Raw genomic sequence first — 18,404 nt, 5'->3', positions numbered from 1 at the left:
GCAGGAGGCTGAGAGGAAGACCAAAGACAAGATTTATGGATGGAGTGAGAGAGGACATTGAGTTAGTTGGTGTGAGAGATGAGGAAGGAAGGAGGTTGATTCGCTGTAGCAACCCCTGAAGGGAGCAGCCGAAAGGAAAAGAAGATTCTGATCAGAGTTTAAGGATATCTGTGTTGGACCGGCAGAGAACTCCATCGACCAGACCAGAGACGAACCAACCATATTTAGGATAGAGAAGAACTTAGCTTTTTCTTTGTTCATTTCTTCAGCCAATAAATCCTACTTGCTTCTAACGTGCTCTGAGAGGTCCAGTCTGTGCAATAAGTTATTGAGTAAGTGAAGATTCTCAACTAAAAAACACAACACAAACCAGAGTTGCGACATGAACTAAAAAATCAACTCAATTCAACAATTTGGCTGTGTGACCAGGATCCAAAAGGGGAAGAATTCAACACCCCTGATGTTTTGCAATATTTGTGTAATTCTGTTGTTTTGAAAAAGATCAGCTATCCATTAAAATGTTTTCATTTTTTTTCTTCGCGTCACCATTTGGGCGCAGTGGTTAGCACTTTAGCCTCACTGCATGAAGGGCCCCTGTTCATTTCAGACAGGGGACCTTTCTGGGTGGAGTTTGCATGTTCTCCCCATGTTTGCATGGGTTTCCTACGGATTCTTCAGTTTTCTCCCACGGTCCAAAAAATTGCAGCAGGTTAGTTGGAAAAAAATTGGAAAACTTGCCCAGATATGGGAATGAGAGAGTGAACGGTTGTCTGTCTGTTTATGTGGGTTGGATGGATGTCGCCATTTGTTTTGCAAGCTGATATTGTGAAACGGGATGGGATACTGAACAATTTATGTTACAGGGGTCATTAAAACAAAAGTTAAATTGGCATTGCTTGTCCTATGTTTGTTTTTCTGTGTTTGTGTGTGTGTGTGTGTGTGTGTGTGCGTGCGTGTACGCTCCAGCGTGTCTAAGAGAGATACAGTGTGCTGGTGAGAAAGAGAGGCCCCAGTGATAGGAATGGCATTTAAAAGTCACATCCCGCTGAGACCAGGAGAGCTCTTTCAGTGTTTTTGTGTGTGACAAGAAAACGTCGCACATACACACTCACACTCTCACTCTCTCTCTCTCTCTCACACACACACACACAAACACACACGCACGCACATGCAGACTCAGGTCAGGGCAATATGTCCATCTGTTAGTCTGTCAGAGGCATGTCGTCCTTAGTAAATGGGGTTAACAGCACTGCTGTGTTAAAAGAGGCAGGGATAAAAAGCCTTCTTGCCGTAGAGAATGATGGGAGAGGATTATTGAGAGGGAGAGCAGGAGACTGGGAGAGTCACGGACGGAGACAAAAGTGTAAAAATTCAGAGGATAATGGTTTGCCACCCTGCTGAGTTTGCTGCGCTGAGCTAACAGCACGAGGGAACAGAGGAAAATTTGGGCTAAAAGAAATTGAGGTTAGGATCATCTATGAAATAACAGTAGGACAAGGGAAGGTAGATGAGAGAGATGGAGAGCAGGGAAGAAAGCAGAAATAATAAGCGCCAGAGATTTGCCTTTCAGTTTGTCAGCCTGTTCATCTTTAAGGACACATTTCTGCAGGGGATCATCATCACAAACAGTTTTGGGTCACAGATGTTCACACCGAGGTCAAAAAAAAATATTCCAAATTTTTATATTTCCAAACACTGTCCCATAACCTCACCCGTTGGCTGCCGTGAAATGTTATATATTCATCATGTCATGTTGTTTTGCTTCCTGCGAAAGACCAGAAATACATTTGATTAGTTTGTAATCTGCTCGCCAAAGTATCGGCTTCAAAAAATAACAAACGACAGCGGCAGTTGCGGGAAGTTAAGTTGAAGAAATAAGAAAGAAATTCTTTATAACAAAAGGCTGAAAGCTTGATTTATGGGTTTGTGACTGTTTGTTTTGTCATAACTTTGGTTCGGTATAATTTATATCATTTTAATCACTTTGGAAATCTTATTTCTCCCTTCTGTCCAAGATGTTAAAGCATGGTAGGAAATTGCAGTTCTACATTATATGTCTAGAACACAATAGGATTGCTATATGCTACTGCCCACCTAAAAAGTTAGAAGGTCCAAACCTGAGATCATCGCAAAATCTTATTAAACCACCCAACTACAAATTTATTTCAAGCTCAAATTACCCGGACCAAGATTCTTTTTTTTTGTTATTGATTAAATATTGTAACTGACGCAGAATCAACACACAGTCCCACGCAAGTATTATACAATAGGGCCAAATTAACGCCACCATTTTCGATTTAGTCGCACAACAAATCAGCATTGTTCCCACAACCTTTGCATATAAATATGTTCCTTTCAATTCGCAGCATGAATATGTATTTTCCAATTAATTACAGAGATTGAGTCCAAAGCTAGACAGCATTCATATTTGTAAAAGTAAAACTAATTTATTAATAAAGCATGAACACCCTAAAAATAAAATAATATAAAATAATAATAAAACCATCCTGATCAGTTGCAGCTCTAGATGACTTTCCGTTATGCTTTGGACTGGTTGAATGTGACTGGATATAAAAAATTAATTCTATTACTTTACCCGAAGGTCTAAAAGTTCTCTGGTTGACTGTTCACAGTAATACTCAGCTGCAGATGAGTGTGAAAACTATGAGGCTCCCTTGTTGTAATGTAATTAAAGTGCAACTTCTCTTTAAAAATCAAAAGTGATTAATGCAATAAAGATCATTCATTCATTCATTGTCTATATCGCTTATCTTGCACATGGGGCTGTACGGTTGCTGTAGTTAATCCCAGCAGAAGCCGGGCAAGAGGCAGGGTGCACCCTGGACTGATCACCAGTCATGCTAGAAAGATTTATTACTTAATTATGTTTTAATTGCAAAATTTAATTAAAGTTTTATTTATATATTTGAAGGTCCCAAACCTACAAATTGTGCATGGATTTCCAGTGTCGCAGATGTTGTTATCACAGAAAATATGTGCGATCGCCACATGAGCCAGCCACATAGGCAATACTGCTAAACACAGACAGACAGACAGACAGACAGACAGACAGACAGACAGACAGACAGACTATATGTGTACTATTTATTTATTTATTTTTTTTTTTATTTTTAAGTCAGGTTATATCAGGTATTCAGTTTTGGGGTCATATCATCACCTAATATGCTAAAATCATTAATGTAATTCCCACCCTGGAAGCCACAGAAGGAAAATGTGATTAGTTAGTTATTAATTGACCTGTGCACAAAGCATGTATTTTCAAGTTTGTGCTTAAGGAAAGGTCATGCATAGACAAAGATCATGTTAGACTTAAAGAGCACACCACTGCAACCGGTAAGGGTCATTGTGTCCAGTACTAATTACACGTTCAATATTTCAGCATTAACAGACAGTTAAATGACGAGCTCCTGAATATCAAAGACTTCATTGCCCAATTAATTTGAAATTCTCAGCTTCGAGAAAAATGAAGAAGTATGAAGAAGAATGAGAAGTACTCTCAAATTTTGGAAATTGCTTGCATATGTATGAAATTACACAACCTCATTGGAGATACTGATTTAAGAGTTTCAGTGAAAATCACTTTCTGGAGCACCAAACACAATGATGGGCTTCCAATTATTCATCCACGCATCTCTCTATGAGAAAATGTGAATGGATTTATAGGTAGATAAACTAACAATCTACCACCAGCACCATATTTTGTTCCAACAGCTGGTGGAACAAATTAGAAGAGAGACAAGAACAGTGAAAGAAAGACAAACTTTAGGTGAGATATAGGAATGTGCTTTTCAGGAGACATTAATTAAACTGGGCTTTGTAGGACTTCTGCTTTGTCTTTTTCTCATTAACAGAGTAAATTAAGAACTTTTCAAATCTCAGTTCATCTGTCTGACTTATTGTTTATAGGTCTTTCACTTCAGCTTGCTATACTTTTAAATACTCTTTAGACAGAGCAGAGTCATTGTTTACTGCCTTGGCGTTTATTGTCTCGGTCCACGTACGCGCCCCTGTATTGTCGACGGACTCTTTTGTGATGGAAATTGCGGTAACTACCAGCGAGCGTGTGAAAAGCTGTAACGCACTGAAACCACACTGTACTCTGCCTCCAACCACAGTCAAACATGCAAAGTCAATCAAATCTGAAAAACACAGTGAAGGAAATAGTGGGGGCTCAAGGCTGTAATTTCCTGCTGATGGTTTATTGTCACTTATAAACTTATAGACAAACAACCTGGGGAGGAGATCAGCATCACAATGCAAGTCATTCGTGGATGCATGACTGCGATGCGTTAGGAACTGTTCCCTTTACTTCTAGTATGTTTCCAAATGTGATCATACATATGAAAAATGATGCATCTTCATGTTTTCCAGCACACGCCCATAACTTACCAAACAAAAGTTGTTGTTTTTTTTTTTGAAACTTTGCTAAGTCTGTGCTCTGTCTTGGGGCTACACTCACAATGGAGGGTTTCTATCAGAGGGATTTACTATGAGCCAGTTGGTCCAAGAGCGCTGTTGATGCCCTGATGGAAGCTTATTGCTGAAAAAAAATGAAGCTTTAATATGCTCACTGGATTAATTAAAGGATTTTAATTGTAATAAAAAAAAGGGGGGTGGCTTCATTCACTTTGTGTTGTCATGATGGGACTTCAAGTCTATCGATACCAACACCACTGATAAGATGGCTTACGAATTAGACTACAATGTTCTCAATAGAGTAAATGTTTCACGGCACGTATTATTTTCCGCCAAGTTTAAAATAGGATGAAAATGCAAGGTCATTCCAAATATGGCTCTCAGCTGACTACATAACCATGTATACAGTTTTTCTTTCTCACACACACACACACACACACACACACACACACAGCTTGGCTCACCTCAAAGCTTATTTCTTGTCCTTGGGAATGTCATGTTTCTGATAAAAAGGCCAGGATGATGAGGCCATGTGCTGACATCCTAAATCTTCAAATGTGGAACGGTTTCTTTGTTCCTTTCCTCCAAGCTGACTCAGGGGACTTTGTGCTCTGGGTGGACTTGTTGTTAATTAAGCACAGTGCTGTTTGAGTGAAGTCCAATGCATGCAGCTGTGAACATTAAATGGTCGCTGAAAAAGTAGAGTCTTCCCATCTCCACAGTTCATTATAAAATGAGCTGATTCTTATTTGAAATGCTATGCCATGAATTCCTGTTGCTGCAGTAACAGCCATGCAGTCATGAAAAGGCCTTCTAACAACTAAGTTATAGCTTAATTGCTGATAAAACAAAGCAAACTGAATAAAAAATGAATGACGTGTGTTCTGATATTCAAGGGTAAATAAAGTGATGCGGTTGTTTAATGACGGCGGCTGCAAATGTGCTCGAATAAATTATTCTGGGAATATCGTAAATGATGTTAAAATATTAAATGGGTAATAGAATTTGAAATTGCTTCAACCCATCAGACCCATCTCATAAGCAGATTAAGGAAGTAAGGATGTCTCAGCCTATTATTCATTTCCCCTGGGAGGGTCAGGATACAGTCAGCTCCACCGGATCAAGTCGATCACAGACAAATCTGACCTCACTTACAGCTCTCACAAACACACACACACACACACACAAATACTGTATGTATGTATGTATGTATGCATGCATTTCTGTATGTATGTATGTATGGTGAAAAAATTTTGCCACACTATGGGTTTGTTAAACAAATGTTTTATGTGAATATTTGTGCTTCAGAAGGCTTACGGTATCTTCCTCCATTGAGAGCAGAACCTGATATCCATAGTTCACTTTAACAGTACTTCCTGGTTTAAGAGACAATGAAGGAAATGCCAAAATATGGATCGTAGTTGCTGATGAAGAGACCATTAATGCTTTTTATTTGCAGTTTTTGCATGATCATGAGCCAAGAACTCTGTCCACCGGTGTGAAAATACCCTCAAAAACTGGGTTGTAAAAAAAAAAATAAACGTTGGATTTACACCAGAAGGGCTTGTTAAAGTGTGCCGTTCCCTCTATCTTTCACAGTACATGTGAAGGCAGGGACGTGTGAGGTGATCGCTGCCCATCGCTGCTGCAACAAGAACAAGATCGAGGAGAGATCTCAGACTGTGAAATGTTCCTGCTTTCCCGGACAGGTCGCTGGCACAACTCGGGCCATGCCCTCCTGTGTGGACGGTAGGTACCAATCAGTATGTGTCGAGTGTTCCTTTGTACAATTCAGGTGCCTGGCCTGCTCATTTGTTGTTGTTTATTTTGTTTTTTTGGGGTATGATAATGGAGTGCGATGTTTGAATGGGCTTTAAAAAAGCTTTGGAGTTGCACTTCATTGATTGAACTTATAGCTCCTGTTCCTGTTTGAAGTGAATTAGGTCTTTTTGAAAATAAAGTAATCTTCCATGGAATTAACAAGGTTATACAAGGAGACAAGGAGTTTAGCCTTGAATAATTAAACCAGTGACATGTGAAAACAAAAACTGGATGATGAAAAGAAGAGTGTTTTCTTGGAGATCCTAAATCTTGGCATCCTGAGTGAAAGAAGATTGCCGCGGTTGACCCAACACAGAGAGCAGGGTGCAAGACAGAGTAAAATACAGTCCTGCAAGACCGAATCATACAGTAAATGCAGAGATAACTGTAATTTGTTCTGTGGCCTGCCACACATCAGGAAGGCGGGTGTCGAACAAAGAGCACTTCCGTCACCTGACATTTGCAAAAACGTGTTTGCAATAGTTTGCATTCTAACAATGCCAGCTGAAATCATTGTTCTACCTTGGCACGGTGGCAGAGCTGGAACACCTTGGTTCTCATGGTGGTGTGCGATAGAGCTGGACTGCTGGTGAGCACAGACGCATCAGGAAACCTGGAAACACATGGCGGTCACTAATGCTAATTAACCAAACTGAAATTGCCGGTATTGCCTCGGTCATGGGCTCAAAATATTTTCCCCATAGCCTTAAAAGAAAGAAAGAAGTGGCTGGAAAATAAATGACTTGTGTGACACTGATTTCATCTATTTTGTCGGATAACATTCGGGAAGTCTAGAAGCGCCAACTGATTTTTAAAATGTTATCAGTTTACAAGTTGGTGGTGGATAATCCAGTGGTGGGCGTTTCTTATGTGCTGGATGACTATAAACTTTTGGCGCCATGCACGGCTGAGCAGTTTTTAATAGACACTGCTCTCGGATTCTGTTATACATCAATTTTTGCAAGCTCCGTCAGCTCCTGGTCATCATTAACTCACATCCGCAGGGCTCTTACCAAGCAGAAAGAGGCTGAAAGGGACTTATAACATGCAGGCCAGCATACTGAATGACAACTCTCCAAGGTTCACACAATTGTGGGTACATGGCCAGAATTTAAGTTTGGTGATTAAGACATAATTTGCTGATTAGAGAATGAGGCATGATTTGATTAGTTAATAGAAGCTAACACCCCTAATCAGCAAGTCTTGGTAAATAATAAAGAGGGAATAGATAAGGAATGAATAAGTAACATGAAGAGAGAGCGAATGATTCTCTGTCCCTATATGAGGCCCTGCGAGCCAATGGCGGCCGGTCCAGGGTGAACGCCACCTCTCGCTCAGTGACAGCCTGGGTGGGACGTCCCCCGACTCTCAATACATGATCGGTATAGATAATGAATGAATGAATACAAGATCAGTAACAACTTCAGTTTCTTGAAACTGATTCAGGGACCGGTTTGAGAACCTGTCGTTAAAAAAAGCCAGAATAAATTTGTAGTTTGCAAATAGATCTTTAGACCTTCAGACCACAATGTAAAATGTCTTTTTTGCCAAGGAGCTAAGGAACTTCATATCTATCAAAAAGCATTCCACTGAAGACAAAAGTAAAAAATCAGATATCAACAGTGAAACCTGGAGCCTCTGGCAAAAGGAGGACTGTGACTCATTTTTTCTATTAATCAACAAAGTACCAATGTCTTTTATCAAAAGGGGGAGACAAGACAAAAAAGATGTATCCATGGCTGAGTTATGGGATTTAAGAAACTGGTAAGAACAACAACACATAGACTTACAACTAGAAAAAAACATCTTAAGAGTTCGGTCTGATCTGAAGTTTCTTTAATAAGAAGATGGAAATAGGCAGTCCCAAAAGTAAATATCCCTCCATCTTTCAAATCCAATTAAAGATATAAAAGGAAATGGGGTAATAAAAGCATAATGTCATAAAAATTACTTGGTCGACAAGACAAACAGAACAACAATTAGAATTAGAACTCAAACAGCATAATGTATCAGTGACAGATAGGATCAGCTGTGCTACCAGTTTCAATTTCTTCTTATTAAAATCTCCCCAGCAGATAGCCCGGCTCTTTACTCCATTAGATTTTATCCAGTTCTGTAAATAATTCTTCATCCGGTTTGAAATACAGGAAATAACCAATATGGTTGGGGCCATCAGTTTCAACACAATTACAGGAAATGGAAAAGATACGTTGTGCAAGGGGTTGGCAACAACTTTCTTAAATGTCAAAAAGATTTTCTATTATGCTTGATTAATTTATCATTTGGACAGATGAACCAAATTTGTAGAGGGAGCCACAGTCCCTTTTTTTTTTTAATTTGGAATAAAAACAAATGTGGTTGTAAACCAGCTGAGGTGAGATTATCGAGAAGTCCCTGGTAAAACCGTTGCCCTGAATACCCTGATTTGGTGACTCCACTAGCTGGTCTTCTTCCTCGGTCTCTCCACGGTAGGAAAGACACAGGCAACCACAGACGTGACGTGAAAGAAAACTCGATTCTTTCGATCGCACCACATTTTTGAACTTGGTTCATGATTGAGTTTTGATAGTAACATGCCTACCGTCTGCGCTTTCGGCAGCGAATCGGAGCCAGCGTTCGCTATCTGACTGGATTGGTTGAGAGCCGGCTGACTGAAATGCGCTTCTTCTTCCGATACAATTCTGTCAGAACCAGCGTTAACATTTTCAGCACGGAGTACTGATCGCTCCGTGTCATCTGCGGGCCTCGGCCAATCCTGACCCCAGGTTTTTCCTGAAGCGCTTCTGCAGGAACACCCTCCCCCCCAAAAGATGCTCCAACCAGGTTGCCGGGCTGTCGCGCTTTGGACCCGTTCAAGGTCATTCACATTCTTTAGCTTTCCTAGTTGTCATGCTTCCAGGACATCAGTGCTGAGCAAATGTTCATTCCCTATCCAACGTATCCTGTCATTGTAACTAGATAATCAATGTTATTCAGTTCAAATATCTGTGATCATCACGTTAACAAAGATTGAATCCAGCAGATGACGGCCGGAGTGCTTTCAGTATCTTACTCTTGAAGTGTTTTTTGTTTTGTTTGTGCATTTCACCTTGACTTGAGTATAATTCGAAACAATAGCTTTGACAGTGAGATTTTATGGCGGTTTCTGTTATTGCCTGAGACCAAGTCAAATATGTAAGGAAAAAAAAAAAGCATACTCGGGGTGCACAAATACTTGGATTTTCTAGAAAGATTATACATTTTTGATGAAAATCAGTTTATACTCATCACAAGTGTTACAGTGTTGTTTTGAATGGATCACGTACTGTAACATCGCTGATTTAGCTGAACATGGGTGGTGCATTTGAAACATGACTAACTCATACACCTAAAAGTCACACTGCAAAAACACTGATCGGCCAAAGAGTTTTCATTGTTCTCTTGTCCAGACTTCAGCTGGCACTGTTTATTATCAGTACCTCTGGTGGAATTGTGTATTGATTACAGTGTCCTCATTTTGACAGCTTTTGCTTTTGGACTGAGCCTTTTGAAATGTTGCCCAAACATACTGGGACCCAAGAAGAAGTAAAAATAATGTCTGTGTGAAGCAGTCTGGAGTACCTGACAGAGCAGGCCATGATGTCCCTCTATGTTTATTCATGTTTCTTCACGGTTTCAACACCAAACAACTACAGAGTAATATATGTCGCTTCTCACCCTGTCCTAATGTGATCAACATGGTGAAAAAAAAAAAATCAACTGCACACCCACTTAGACAATGAAATATTCATTTTTCTAAATCCTTTCATCCATTATTGAAGGTGTCTGCTGTTTTTTGCACTTACACTCTATAGCTGTTATACGCACTGAGTGTATCTGCAGTCTTTATGATCAATTGGAGGATAAGGGCCGAATTCTAAAGCATTTACTCCATCAAAACATTTATAGAACAAAACAACTTTTTGAAAGCTCGCAAAAGATTTTGTTTCTTAGAACTTATGTGTACGTTCTTGAATCGATAACGTTGACGGCTGAAATAGTCTTTTTTTTCCATCATTTATTACTGTCATAAGAGTTCTGTGAAGTCATTCAAATCATAGTCACATGTATTTGTTATTAGAAGAGAAAACTGGGTTCTTGTTTCTAATCCAGATTGTTTGATTAAATTAAAAAAGAAATGCTAATATTATGAAAATATTACTGTATTTTACTTTCTTCATTGAAAACAATTCCATTTGCCACATAATTAAAACAAAAACAATTTGTATCACTAAATATAGCTCCCCAACTATGAATGTTCATTTTGCACTGGCCTTCCTGCAAGCATGTAGAGACATTCAGTTCAAACCCCTGATCGTAGAAGTATAATATCTTTGGAGTTCAGGAGATTTTTTTTTCCAGCTTTCATCACTTTTTGCTCTATTTCCCAGATAAAGTATTCTCTGTGAGGGCATTTTTTTAAGCCATTTTACATCAGCTGCTGATATCATGTGAAGTGACAGCCCTGTTGCTGATAAGTTCCAGTGGCTACAGCAGGACTATTGTTCAGAAAAGTGATGCTTCATTGCCTGTACTTCTTTTTTTTTCACTCTCTCGGGGAGGGCCCTTATACTTGGCTTTTTATATTCAATATCTCTTTGATAATTTGACATCCCAACCTGGCCTTCTGTCGCAAGGCAATTCATTGATGCTGATTTTGTGGATGATTTGTGGAAGGTTTGTTTTATTTCATTAAATTTATATAAGGCGCCTTAGTCAACACCCAAGGACATCATTCAGACATATACAAAAAAAAACAGATTTAAAAGAAAGAATGACTATAAATATTAGCATCCTATACACACACAAACTCAGCAACCACTTATGGTTTTAAAACCTCAAATATCTTAAAATGGATGCAGAAAGTCCAATGGAGAAAAAGCTGACAAATTGATGTCTTTGACGTAATCGGCCAGCAAAATGACAATGCAGTGTGGAGAACTTCCGATTACTGTGAAACCCTCTGAAAATTCCCCTGACGGCTATTAAGCTCTTTTGTACAACAAACGTCTCTCTCAGAGTGTCATGAATCCCCTGGGAATAAGGCCAGCGTGTACATGTACGTGATTTGAGTGAAAAGGTACACAGCAAACATGCTGTTACATAATGTGTCTATTATGTAAGATGTCTGCTGACAAAAAGATTTGATAATAAGGTTGTTTTTCTCTGCTGATGAAGACTTTAATTGTATTTCCTTTTGTTACTTTTCTCTAAATCTGATTGTTCTTCTTGATGTAGCTTTCTGAGAATTTCTTTTCCCTGTGATGTTTGCCAAAGACAGTTCAAGTCATTTTTAATCTTATATGAAATGTTCAGAACAAATTCACTTGAAACCGGATGAGATCACAACACCTTTCCGCTGTCTTGTGCGTATCTTTCCCCCCAGTTTTGTCCTTTTTGATTTCTTTCTCCACTTGAATTGAAAATGTAAATCATTCGTTATGTGCTGATGAAATTCACATGACCCTGCAGCCAGTGAATACCCCACACAGTGCAATAGCCGAGGATTAAACACTGAACTCTGGTTATGCATCTTCTCAGCTACAAGGCTATTGAAATATTTCGAAAGAAAAATCTCCTTATTCCCCCTATTGGTCATATGGGTACGAAATGGGAGTACGTAAATTATTGCCTTGATCAATCAGAACTGAAAAAAGTTAATAGATAATTGCAAGGTCAGTATACAGCAAATTATTTTGAACATAATTTGTGGGTACACATGGGGGAAAAGTGAATTTTGTCTTTCCCAGCCAACATTTCTCACAGAACTATCTGAGATTTCAATGCCACACATAATTATTGTGAATGGACAGGGAGTTCGGGCACTTTTATGATAAGAAAACAATGTTTTTATCATTTTCGTTCAAAAATACATCTGGGGGAAAAAAAAAGCCCTTTTTCCATTTGCATTTCAACATTTTCAAGTAGAATATTCACTCCACATCTTCCTTTTTGCTTTTTGGAGGCTCTTTTCTACTAAAATGTTTTCAATGTGAATGTGATTTGTGCCATGGGCCGCAATCCACTCATCTCTGCTGGGCCACCTTGGATGGGGGGAAAGACGTCTCCTGTCTGGGAATGTTCTCACCGGCTGACAGGTGGCTCGTAGTTATGCTAAGTAAAGTGCATTTAGGGCTTGAAAAGTGTGCATTTGCCAAACAAAGCTTGTCACTCTGAGTCACAGACACTGAGTAACACCGGTATACAAATTAAACAATGCATTGCGAAACATTGCGGAAAACTGGATGTGTAAATCAATCACCGGGCCAATGGGAAAGGAGTCAGTCATCTATTTCTGTACATTTATTTTCCCAATAAGAACTGCGTGTCAATGGCTTTGGTGTAAAGTGAGGTACTTTGGGTAAATTAAGCACTCAGGGCATTGAGCCCAGCGTCTCAATTGTTCTACATATATATATATATATATTTTTTTTTTTTTTTTTTTTTTTTTTTACATCATTTCTGATGATTTACCAATCAATGAAAGGAAACAGAAAACAATACCTGACATCTACCTCTTTGCATCAATTGATTTTTTTTATTTTATTTGCTTTAGTTGCATTTTCTAAATGACATTTTGGAGCCAGCAGTGATTATGTGATATGGTTATGGTTATGTGCTGTATCTAAGGAATTTGCTCAGTAATCAGTGAATGAATTAGTATTTATATGAGTGTTTTCTATAAGGGAAAAAAACATGACCGGGCAAAAAAATCTGAACAAGTCTCACTTTTTGTCTTTTACCAGCCTCGATTGTTGCTCAGAAGTGGTGGTGTCAAATGCAGCCATGTATGGAAGGTGAGGAGTGTAAGGTTCTCCCAGACCTCACAGGATGGAGCTGCAGCGTAGGCAACAAAGTCAAGACCACGAAGGTTGGTTCACACCTGACGCGTTTTTATTTTGTCTGTTCAATTCTCTCCTTGTCACAGTCATCATCCACTTTTTTCTTGGCCAAGGCTACTGTGCACATCACAGAGATTTATAATTGTCATCTAAATAGAAAATGGCCAATTATTAGAAAAGCGATATAAGGCGTTGGTTAAAGTGCAGTCTTGATAATGTTCTCTGTTTCATTTTGTAAGAAATTGTGCTGCTGCTAAATCATATCCACTCATCCAGCTCACGCTCAACACAGAGGAAGGGGAGAATCAAAAAGGAAATGATGCTCCATTTGTAAGATGTAGAATATTACATCTGTCCCCAAACTTTAATCATCATCTGAAATGTATAATGGAGGTACCTTTGAACAGCGTTAAAATTACTGTGAAAATAGAGAAGAATTTAGAAAAGGCAAAATGTTGAAACCCAGACATCTTGGGAAAATGTTTTTTTTTTTCTTTCTCACCTGACCTACATCCATCCCTATTGGATGTATTTATGTCATCCGTCTACTTACTGTTTTATTTCCTTCCATTTCCTAATTTGTCCCTTTCTATACCCCATACTATTTTCTTCCTCGCCCATTTTCTCTCTGTGTGTTTTCTCATCCTACCCATCTTGGATGAAACATCAAACATACTCTGAAGAAAAACAAGGTCAACAAGAACAAGACCACACACACAGTCACACGCGCACACACACACACACACGCACGCACACGCGCGCGCAAACACAGGCAATAACTACTCCTTCTATTTCCACCTGCCCTGGTTCACCGCAACTGCCTTAAATGCCATTTTACTTACAGCAAAAATGGTTTGCTATTGGATATCCCTGAATGCTAATAGCCCTCATTTTGTTTTTCATATTCCTATTCACCCATAAGAGAGCATTAGCAATTTGTGCCCATTTCTTTTTGGACGTTTCTCCCGCCCTCACGAACTGTCCATCTGTGGGGCCTTTCACAATGCGCAGGTGAGGATAATCTATCATTCTACCTCAGCCCACATTGGCTTCTGCTGACTTCCCTTCAGTGACTTGACCCCAGCAAGCTCTTAGCTGTCTGTCATAGTAGGGAATTGGTGTGAGACTCACCCCTTGTCACTGCTCTTCTGTGTATAACCCTCATCCCTCCCTCTGCCTTCTCACCTTCCATTATTCATGGCTGGGTGAAAACCTTTGTTTTCTGTATAAATAATTGATCGAAGGCGTGGTCAGAGGCGGGAGAGTGCATCTCCTTGGGTAGAAGAGAGGAATAAGAAAAGTGTGCACACGTTGCAGCGTGCTCACCATTCCGCTCAAGCACTCAGTCTCCCGAACGCCTGGCTTCTTAAGAATTCCTTTCCCACTTCCACCTTTGCTCACCTCTCACCTAACAAAGTGGATATTGCCCCCTCAAGTTACACTCTTCCATTCTTACCCCCTCCTCCGCTCACTCTCACCTTTTTTGCTTCGCCGGGCAGAGCCAAATTGTTTGTTAGTCCGTTCATGAGGGAAAGTAGATTTTCTTTTTCTTTTTTTTTTCCCTTCAACAAGACAGATAAAATTATTTTAGAGATACTGAATAGGAGCTCATGAGGGGCAATCAGATATGAAGATGACGCAATGTTTAAACACGTTTGAACCGCTGCTCCGCATATCTGATGTCACGGATTTAGTTTTATCAACTTGAAATTGTGCTTTTGTAATTTCCTAAAACGAGATCAAAGCTGTTTCAGCCAGGCATCGCAATTCCACTGACTCTGCCATAGCCTGAAAGAGCACAAATATTTGCTGTTGCTTGCTTTCAGGTCTTTGATCAATGATATGTGTGGGTTCGAATGTGTGTGTGTGTGTGTGTGTGTGTGTGTGTGTGTGTGTGTGTGTACACGCCTTGTGAGTTTGTTCGCTGATGTGTTTTGGTGACAATGAAAAGAGCGCATTTCTTCCCCTCCGGTGTGGTGTGCTGAGGTCAAGATGTGCAGGCATCCAGATCAATAGCATCGAACGTTCTCTTATAGTCCCATTAAGAGCGGCTCGTAAATTAAAATTGACGATTGAGAGCGACAGAGAGAGGATGTGAGCGAGAGAGAGTCAGGAAAATGTTTTCAAAAAAAGAAGAGAGGTACAGGTGAGATGGAAAAGAGAGGAAAAAAAATGGAGGTTGATGAGAGAGTAAAGGCTCGACGAAGAGGTGATAGCCGGATAAAAGAATAAAAGAAAATGTCTTAAAAGGAAAGGAAAGAAACCGGGTCCAGTTGCCGCGATAAGATTTGACAACCAATAAAGTAAACACTTGAGAAACGAGAATTTTGCAACTGTGCCTCTGACAGGGAGCTCGTGCTTCGGCCGAGATTTACAGAGCGGGCAAGAATGCAAGAGATGGCTTGGCACCTTCGGTCCTCGCCTCCATCCCTGGCCGGGAGCAGAAAAGAGGAGGGCAGAGGGAGGATAGAGGGAGGGGATATAAGACAACTCGATCAATGCCAAATATATCATATGGATGAACAGACAGACCCAGTGAGGCAACGGAGCCACTGCACACCGTGCCTTTCAGGCTTGCAAAGAAGTTGCAAATGATTAAATTAAGTACAAGGTGTGGCCACGCACGTATGTTTCACTTTCTAAATACAAGAGACTCATCAGCATCATGGAGAGATGTTCATCTACAGGTGCCAATGCCTTGTGTTGGCTGGATATCCCCAAATTTGGAATAGTAGAAAGGAATGTTGAATTAAATCCTGTTGAAGAATGCCGATCAGACAATTCAAGTGATGGATTTCCATGATCTGCTATTCTGTGATTTAATAAGATGGCTGAACATTTATCTTTTTTTGAGCAGAAGCCATTGTACATGTATCAAGCTTGTGGTAACAAATAAAAGAGGCATTCGGGGACCTAAAAAAAGGATCTAAAAATGATACTTACTACTTGTATGCTTGCTAAAGGTAAACTCCAAAAACTTAAATCCACATAATTAGCGACATAAAGCGCCACCTACAGGTAGATATTAACAGACACATTACTGGACTTAGCACCTGAAAGCATTTCAGGCACAGAGATGGAGCTTTGTGTGTGCATAGTGAACTGGCGTGACAACAAACGCCTGCAGACTCTTTGATCAGGAACAGGAGCGGATGCCTGAAGGCAATGGAAGCAGGCCCAGAGAGGATGGCCTAGAGCCATAGAGAGCAAATACAGGAGAACAATCTCAGCTGGTAGCTTAGAGTCTTAGTCTTAGTCTTTTCCGAGCTCTCTCCTCAATGGACGGCTTTTACACTTAGCTGGCGCCCGCATGAGGAGGACAAAAGAGGACGTTCAGGAGAGTCGGCCCGCTCTGGGGTAGAGACGGCAAAGAACCGGCAAACCCAATAACAGCAAACACACGAGAAAACAAAAGGACCATCTTGGAGAGACAGGTCTATTACAGGTCGAAGCAAGGCGACTTGCAAAAAGCAATTTGAGTCTGTTTGGTAGTTGGCCAGTAGAAAATGTCTCCTAATAGCTGGAAATAAACCAAAAGTGGATAGATGAGCAAGGAAAATGGAAAGATGGATGGACGAGCTAAAGCGGGAGTGTGATTAGAGCAGCCACCTTGACAAACAGATGAAATAACATGGCAGTGGGCCAGGCAATGGGAGTCCGGCATCGTGGGCTGACTGCCATTATTCAAGCTGTGTCTTGTTTAGTCTCTTGCCAGAAGGGACAGAGACCACGCTAGCCATGTTGCTGTCGCCTCACCGACAACACCAAGTACTCCATTATTTCCGGCCAGCGGATTTGGCACTCTGTATTATTTAAAACCTCCAATGTACTGTATCAGAACTAGTTTTGCACTCTTTTCTTTGACCTTCATAGATACTTTTGACTTTTTGGAGCCATTGCCGGTGAGATTTGACCCACTTCTTTTGTATTTGATTCAGGTGACTCGATAGTCCTGTCTGCCCAAGGAAGAGAAGAGGACAATGGCGGCGGAGATACGACAGAGCACAATGGACCTACAGTTAGTGGGGAAATGTACACAAATGCACTTCTATGAAGACCCTATAGTTGTTCAATCTGTCCGAGGACGTCCAAGGAGTGGTGGCTAAAGATATAGGACTCGACTGCTACCCGCTATCACCTTTACCCAGCTGAGTGTCCTTGATGTTTTGCTGCAAAGGACTACGTTACACAATCCTTTACTGCTACTAAAACACAGCAACGTCGACAAGTGAGCTAAACAGCACTGGATTCGATGATAAAAAACACAACTTCATCGAACTCTATTACCCATCTCTCTCTTCTATGGCTTGGCTATGTTTGGTACCCACTCTGGACGAAACGAAAAAAATAAAACCGGATCGGATTTTAGACGGTGATCCTCCGTTACAAATGGCACAGCCGAAAAGGGAGCGGATCCAGATCAAGTGGCTCAAGCTGTCTGGTTGACATCATCAGAATTAACTGTGCCAGATTAGACCCACTCCAAACTGTTAAGATATTTCCTAATTTATCTTTTTGTTGCTTGTTTTTATTTTTATTTCACCAATATACGAATATCTTACGTTCAATAGTTGGTGGCTGATCACATGCCATTTTTTTAATCATTATTGGAGATGCATTTTCTTTTGTTTTTTTTTTTTGTTTGTTTTTTTTTTTTTTTCTTTTTTGACAAAAGACAATTTGTTCAGGGGGGAGCTTAGACTAATACCAAGTAGATGTTACGATATATTGAAACATGTAAACGTGTAAAAAAGTGTCAATGGAATCAACAGGGCTGAAAAGAAATTGACGCTCTAATGGTTTTAATATCTGTGTTTTTAAACGCCTGTTAACCGCTATTGAGTACATGTGTCAGTATTATACAAACTGAATAAAACATTTCAAATGAAAATAGAAATCTCCTGTTTTGTGTGGCACCCGCCTTCTATTCATGATAAGGCGTTTTCCTGATTACGACCCACAATGTCACATGAGCAAACGCGTTAGCATTAACATTAACATTCACCGCTATTACAGGCATTCTTTTATGGCTGCATAAAACTCTATTGTAACACGGTACGTAGATGAATTCATTGGAGGGTTGAGGTAAAATGGACGGAAACACGTGAGCAGATGCGGTCACTCACCTTGATTCGATTCTGCAGAAGGCCGACAAATTTTAGTTGAGGTTTTGCGACATGCACGAATGAAAAGATTAGCAGGCTTTAGTTCATTTAATGATATGTCTCTAAGGGTAGTAGTTAAACAGATTGCATTGTGCTCACTGATGTCCGTGCACTTGGGATC

General features: G+C 40.1%; 1 protein-coding gene across 1 annotated transcript in view; it reads left to right on the top strand.

Moving 5' to 3' along the window:
- The window catches only part of LOC147214373 (chemokine-like protein TAFA-2), a 75,191-nt gene extending 57,175 nt beyond the window's left edge, over positions 1 to 18,016 (top strand). Inside the window, exons 3-5 of the mRNA XM_086141907.1 lie at positions 6,037 to 6,186; positions 13,023 to 13,147; positions 17,057 to 18,016. Of these exons, the coding sequence (XP_085998033.1) occupies positions 6,037 to 6,186; positions 13,023 to 13,147; positions 17,057 to 17,068 (287 nt within the window). The 3' untranslated portion in view covers positions 17,069 to 18,016. The remainder of the gene's footprint in view (positions 1 to 6,036; positions 6,187 to 13,022; positions 13,148 to 17,056) is intronic.
- Positions 18,017 to 18,404: the final 388 nt, after the last annotated feature.

Source organism: Fistularia commersonii, chromosome 34, assembly GCF_037954325.1.
Source record: "Fistularia commersonii isolate RoL2024-O1a breed Wild chromosome 34, RoL_Fcom_v1.0, whole genome shotgun sequence".
NCBI classification, from domain to species: Eukaryota; Metazoa; Chordata; class Actinopteri; order Syngnathiformes; family Fistulariidae; genus Fistularia; species Fistularia commersonii.
This window is presented reverse-complemented; position numbering and strand designations above follow the sequence as displayed.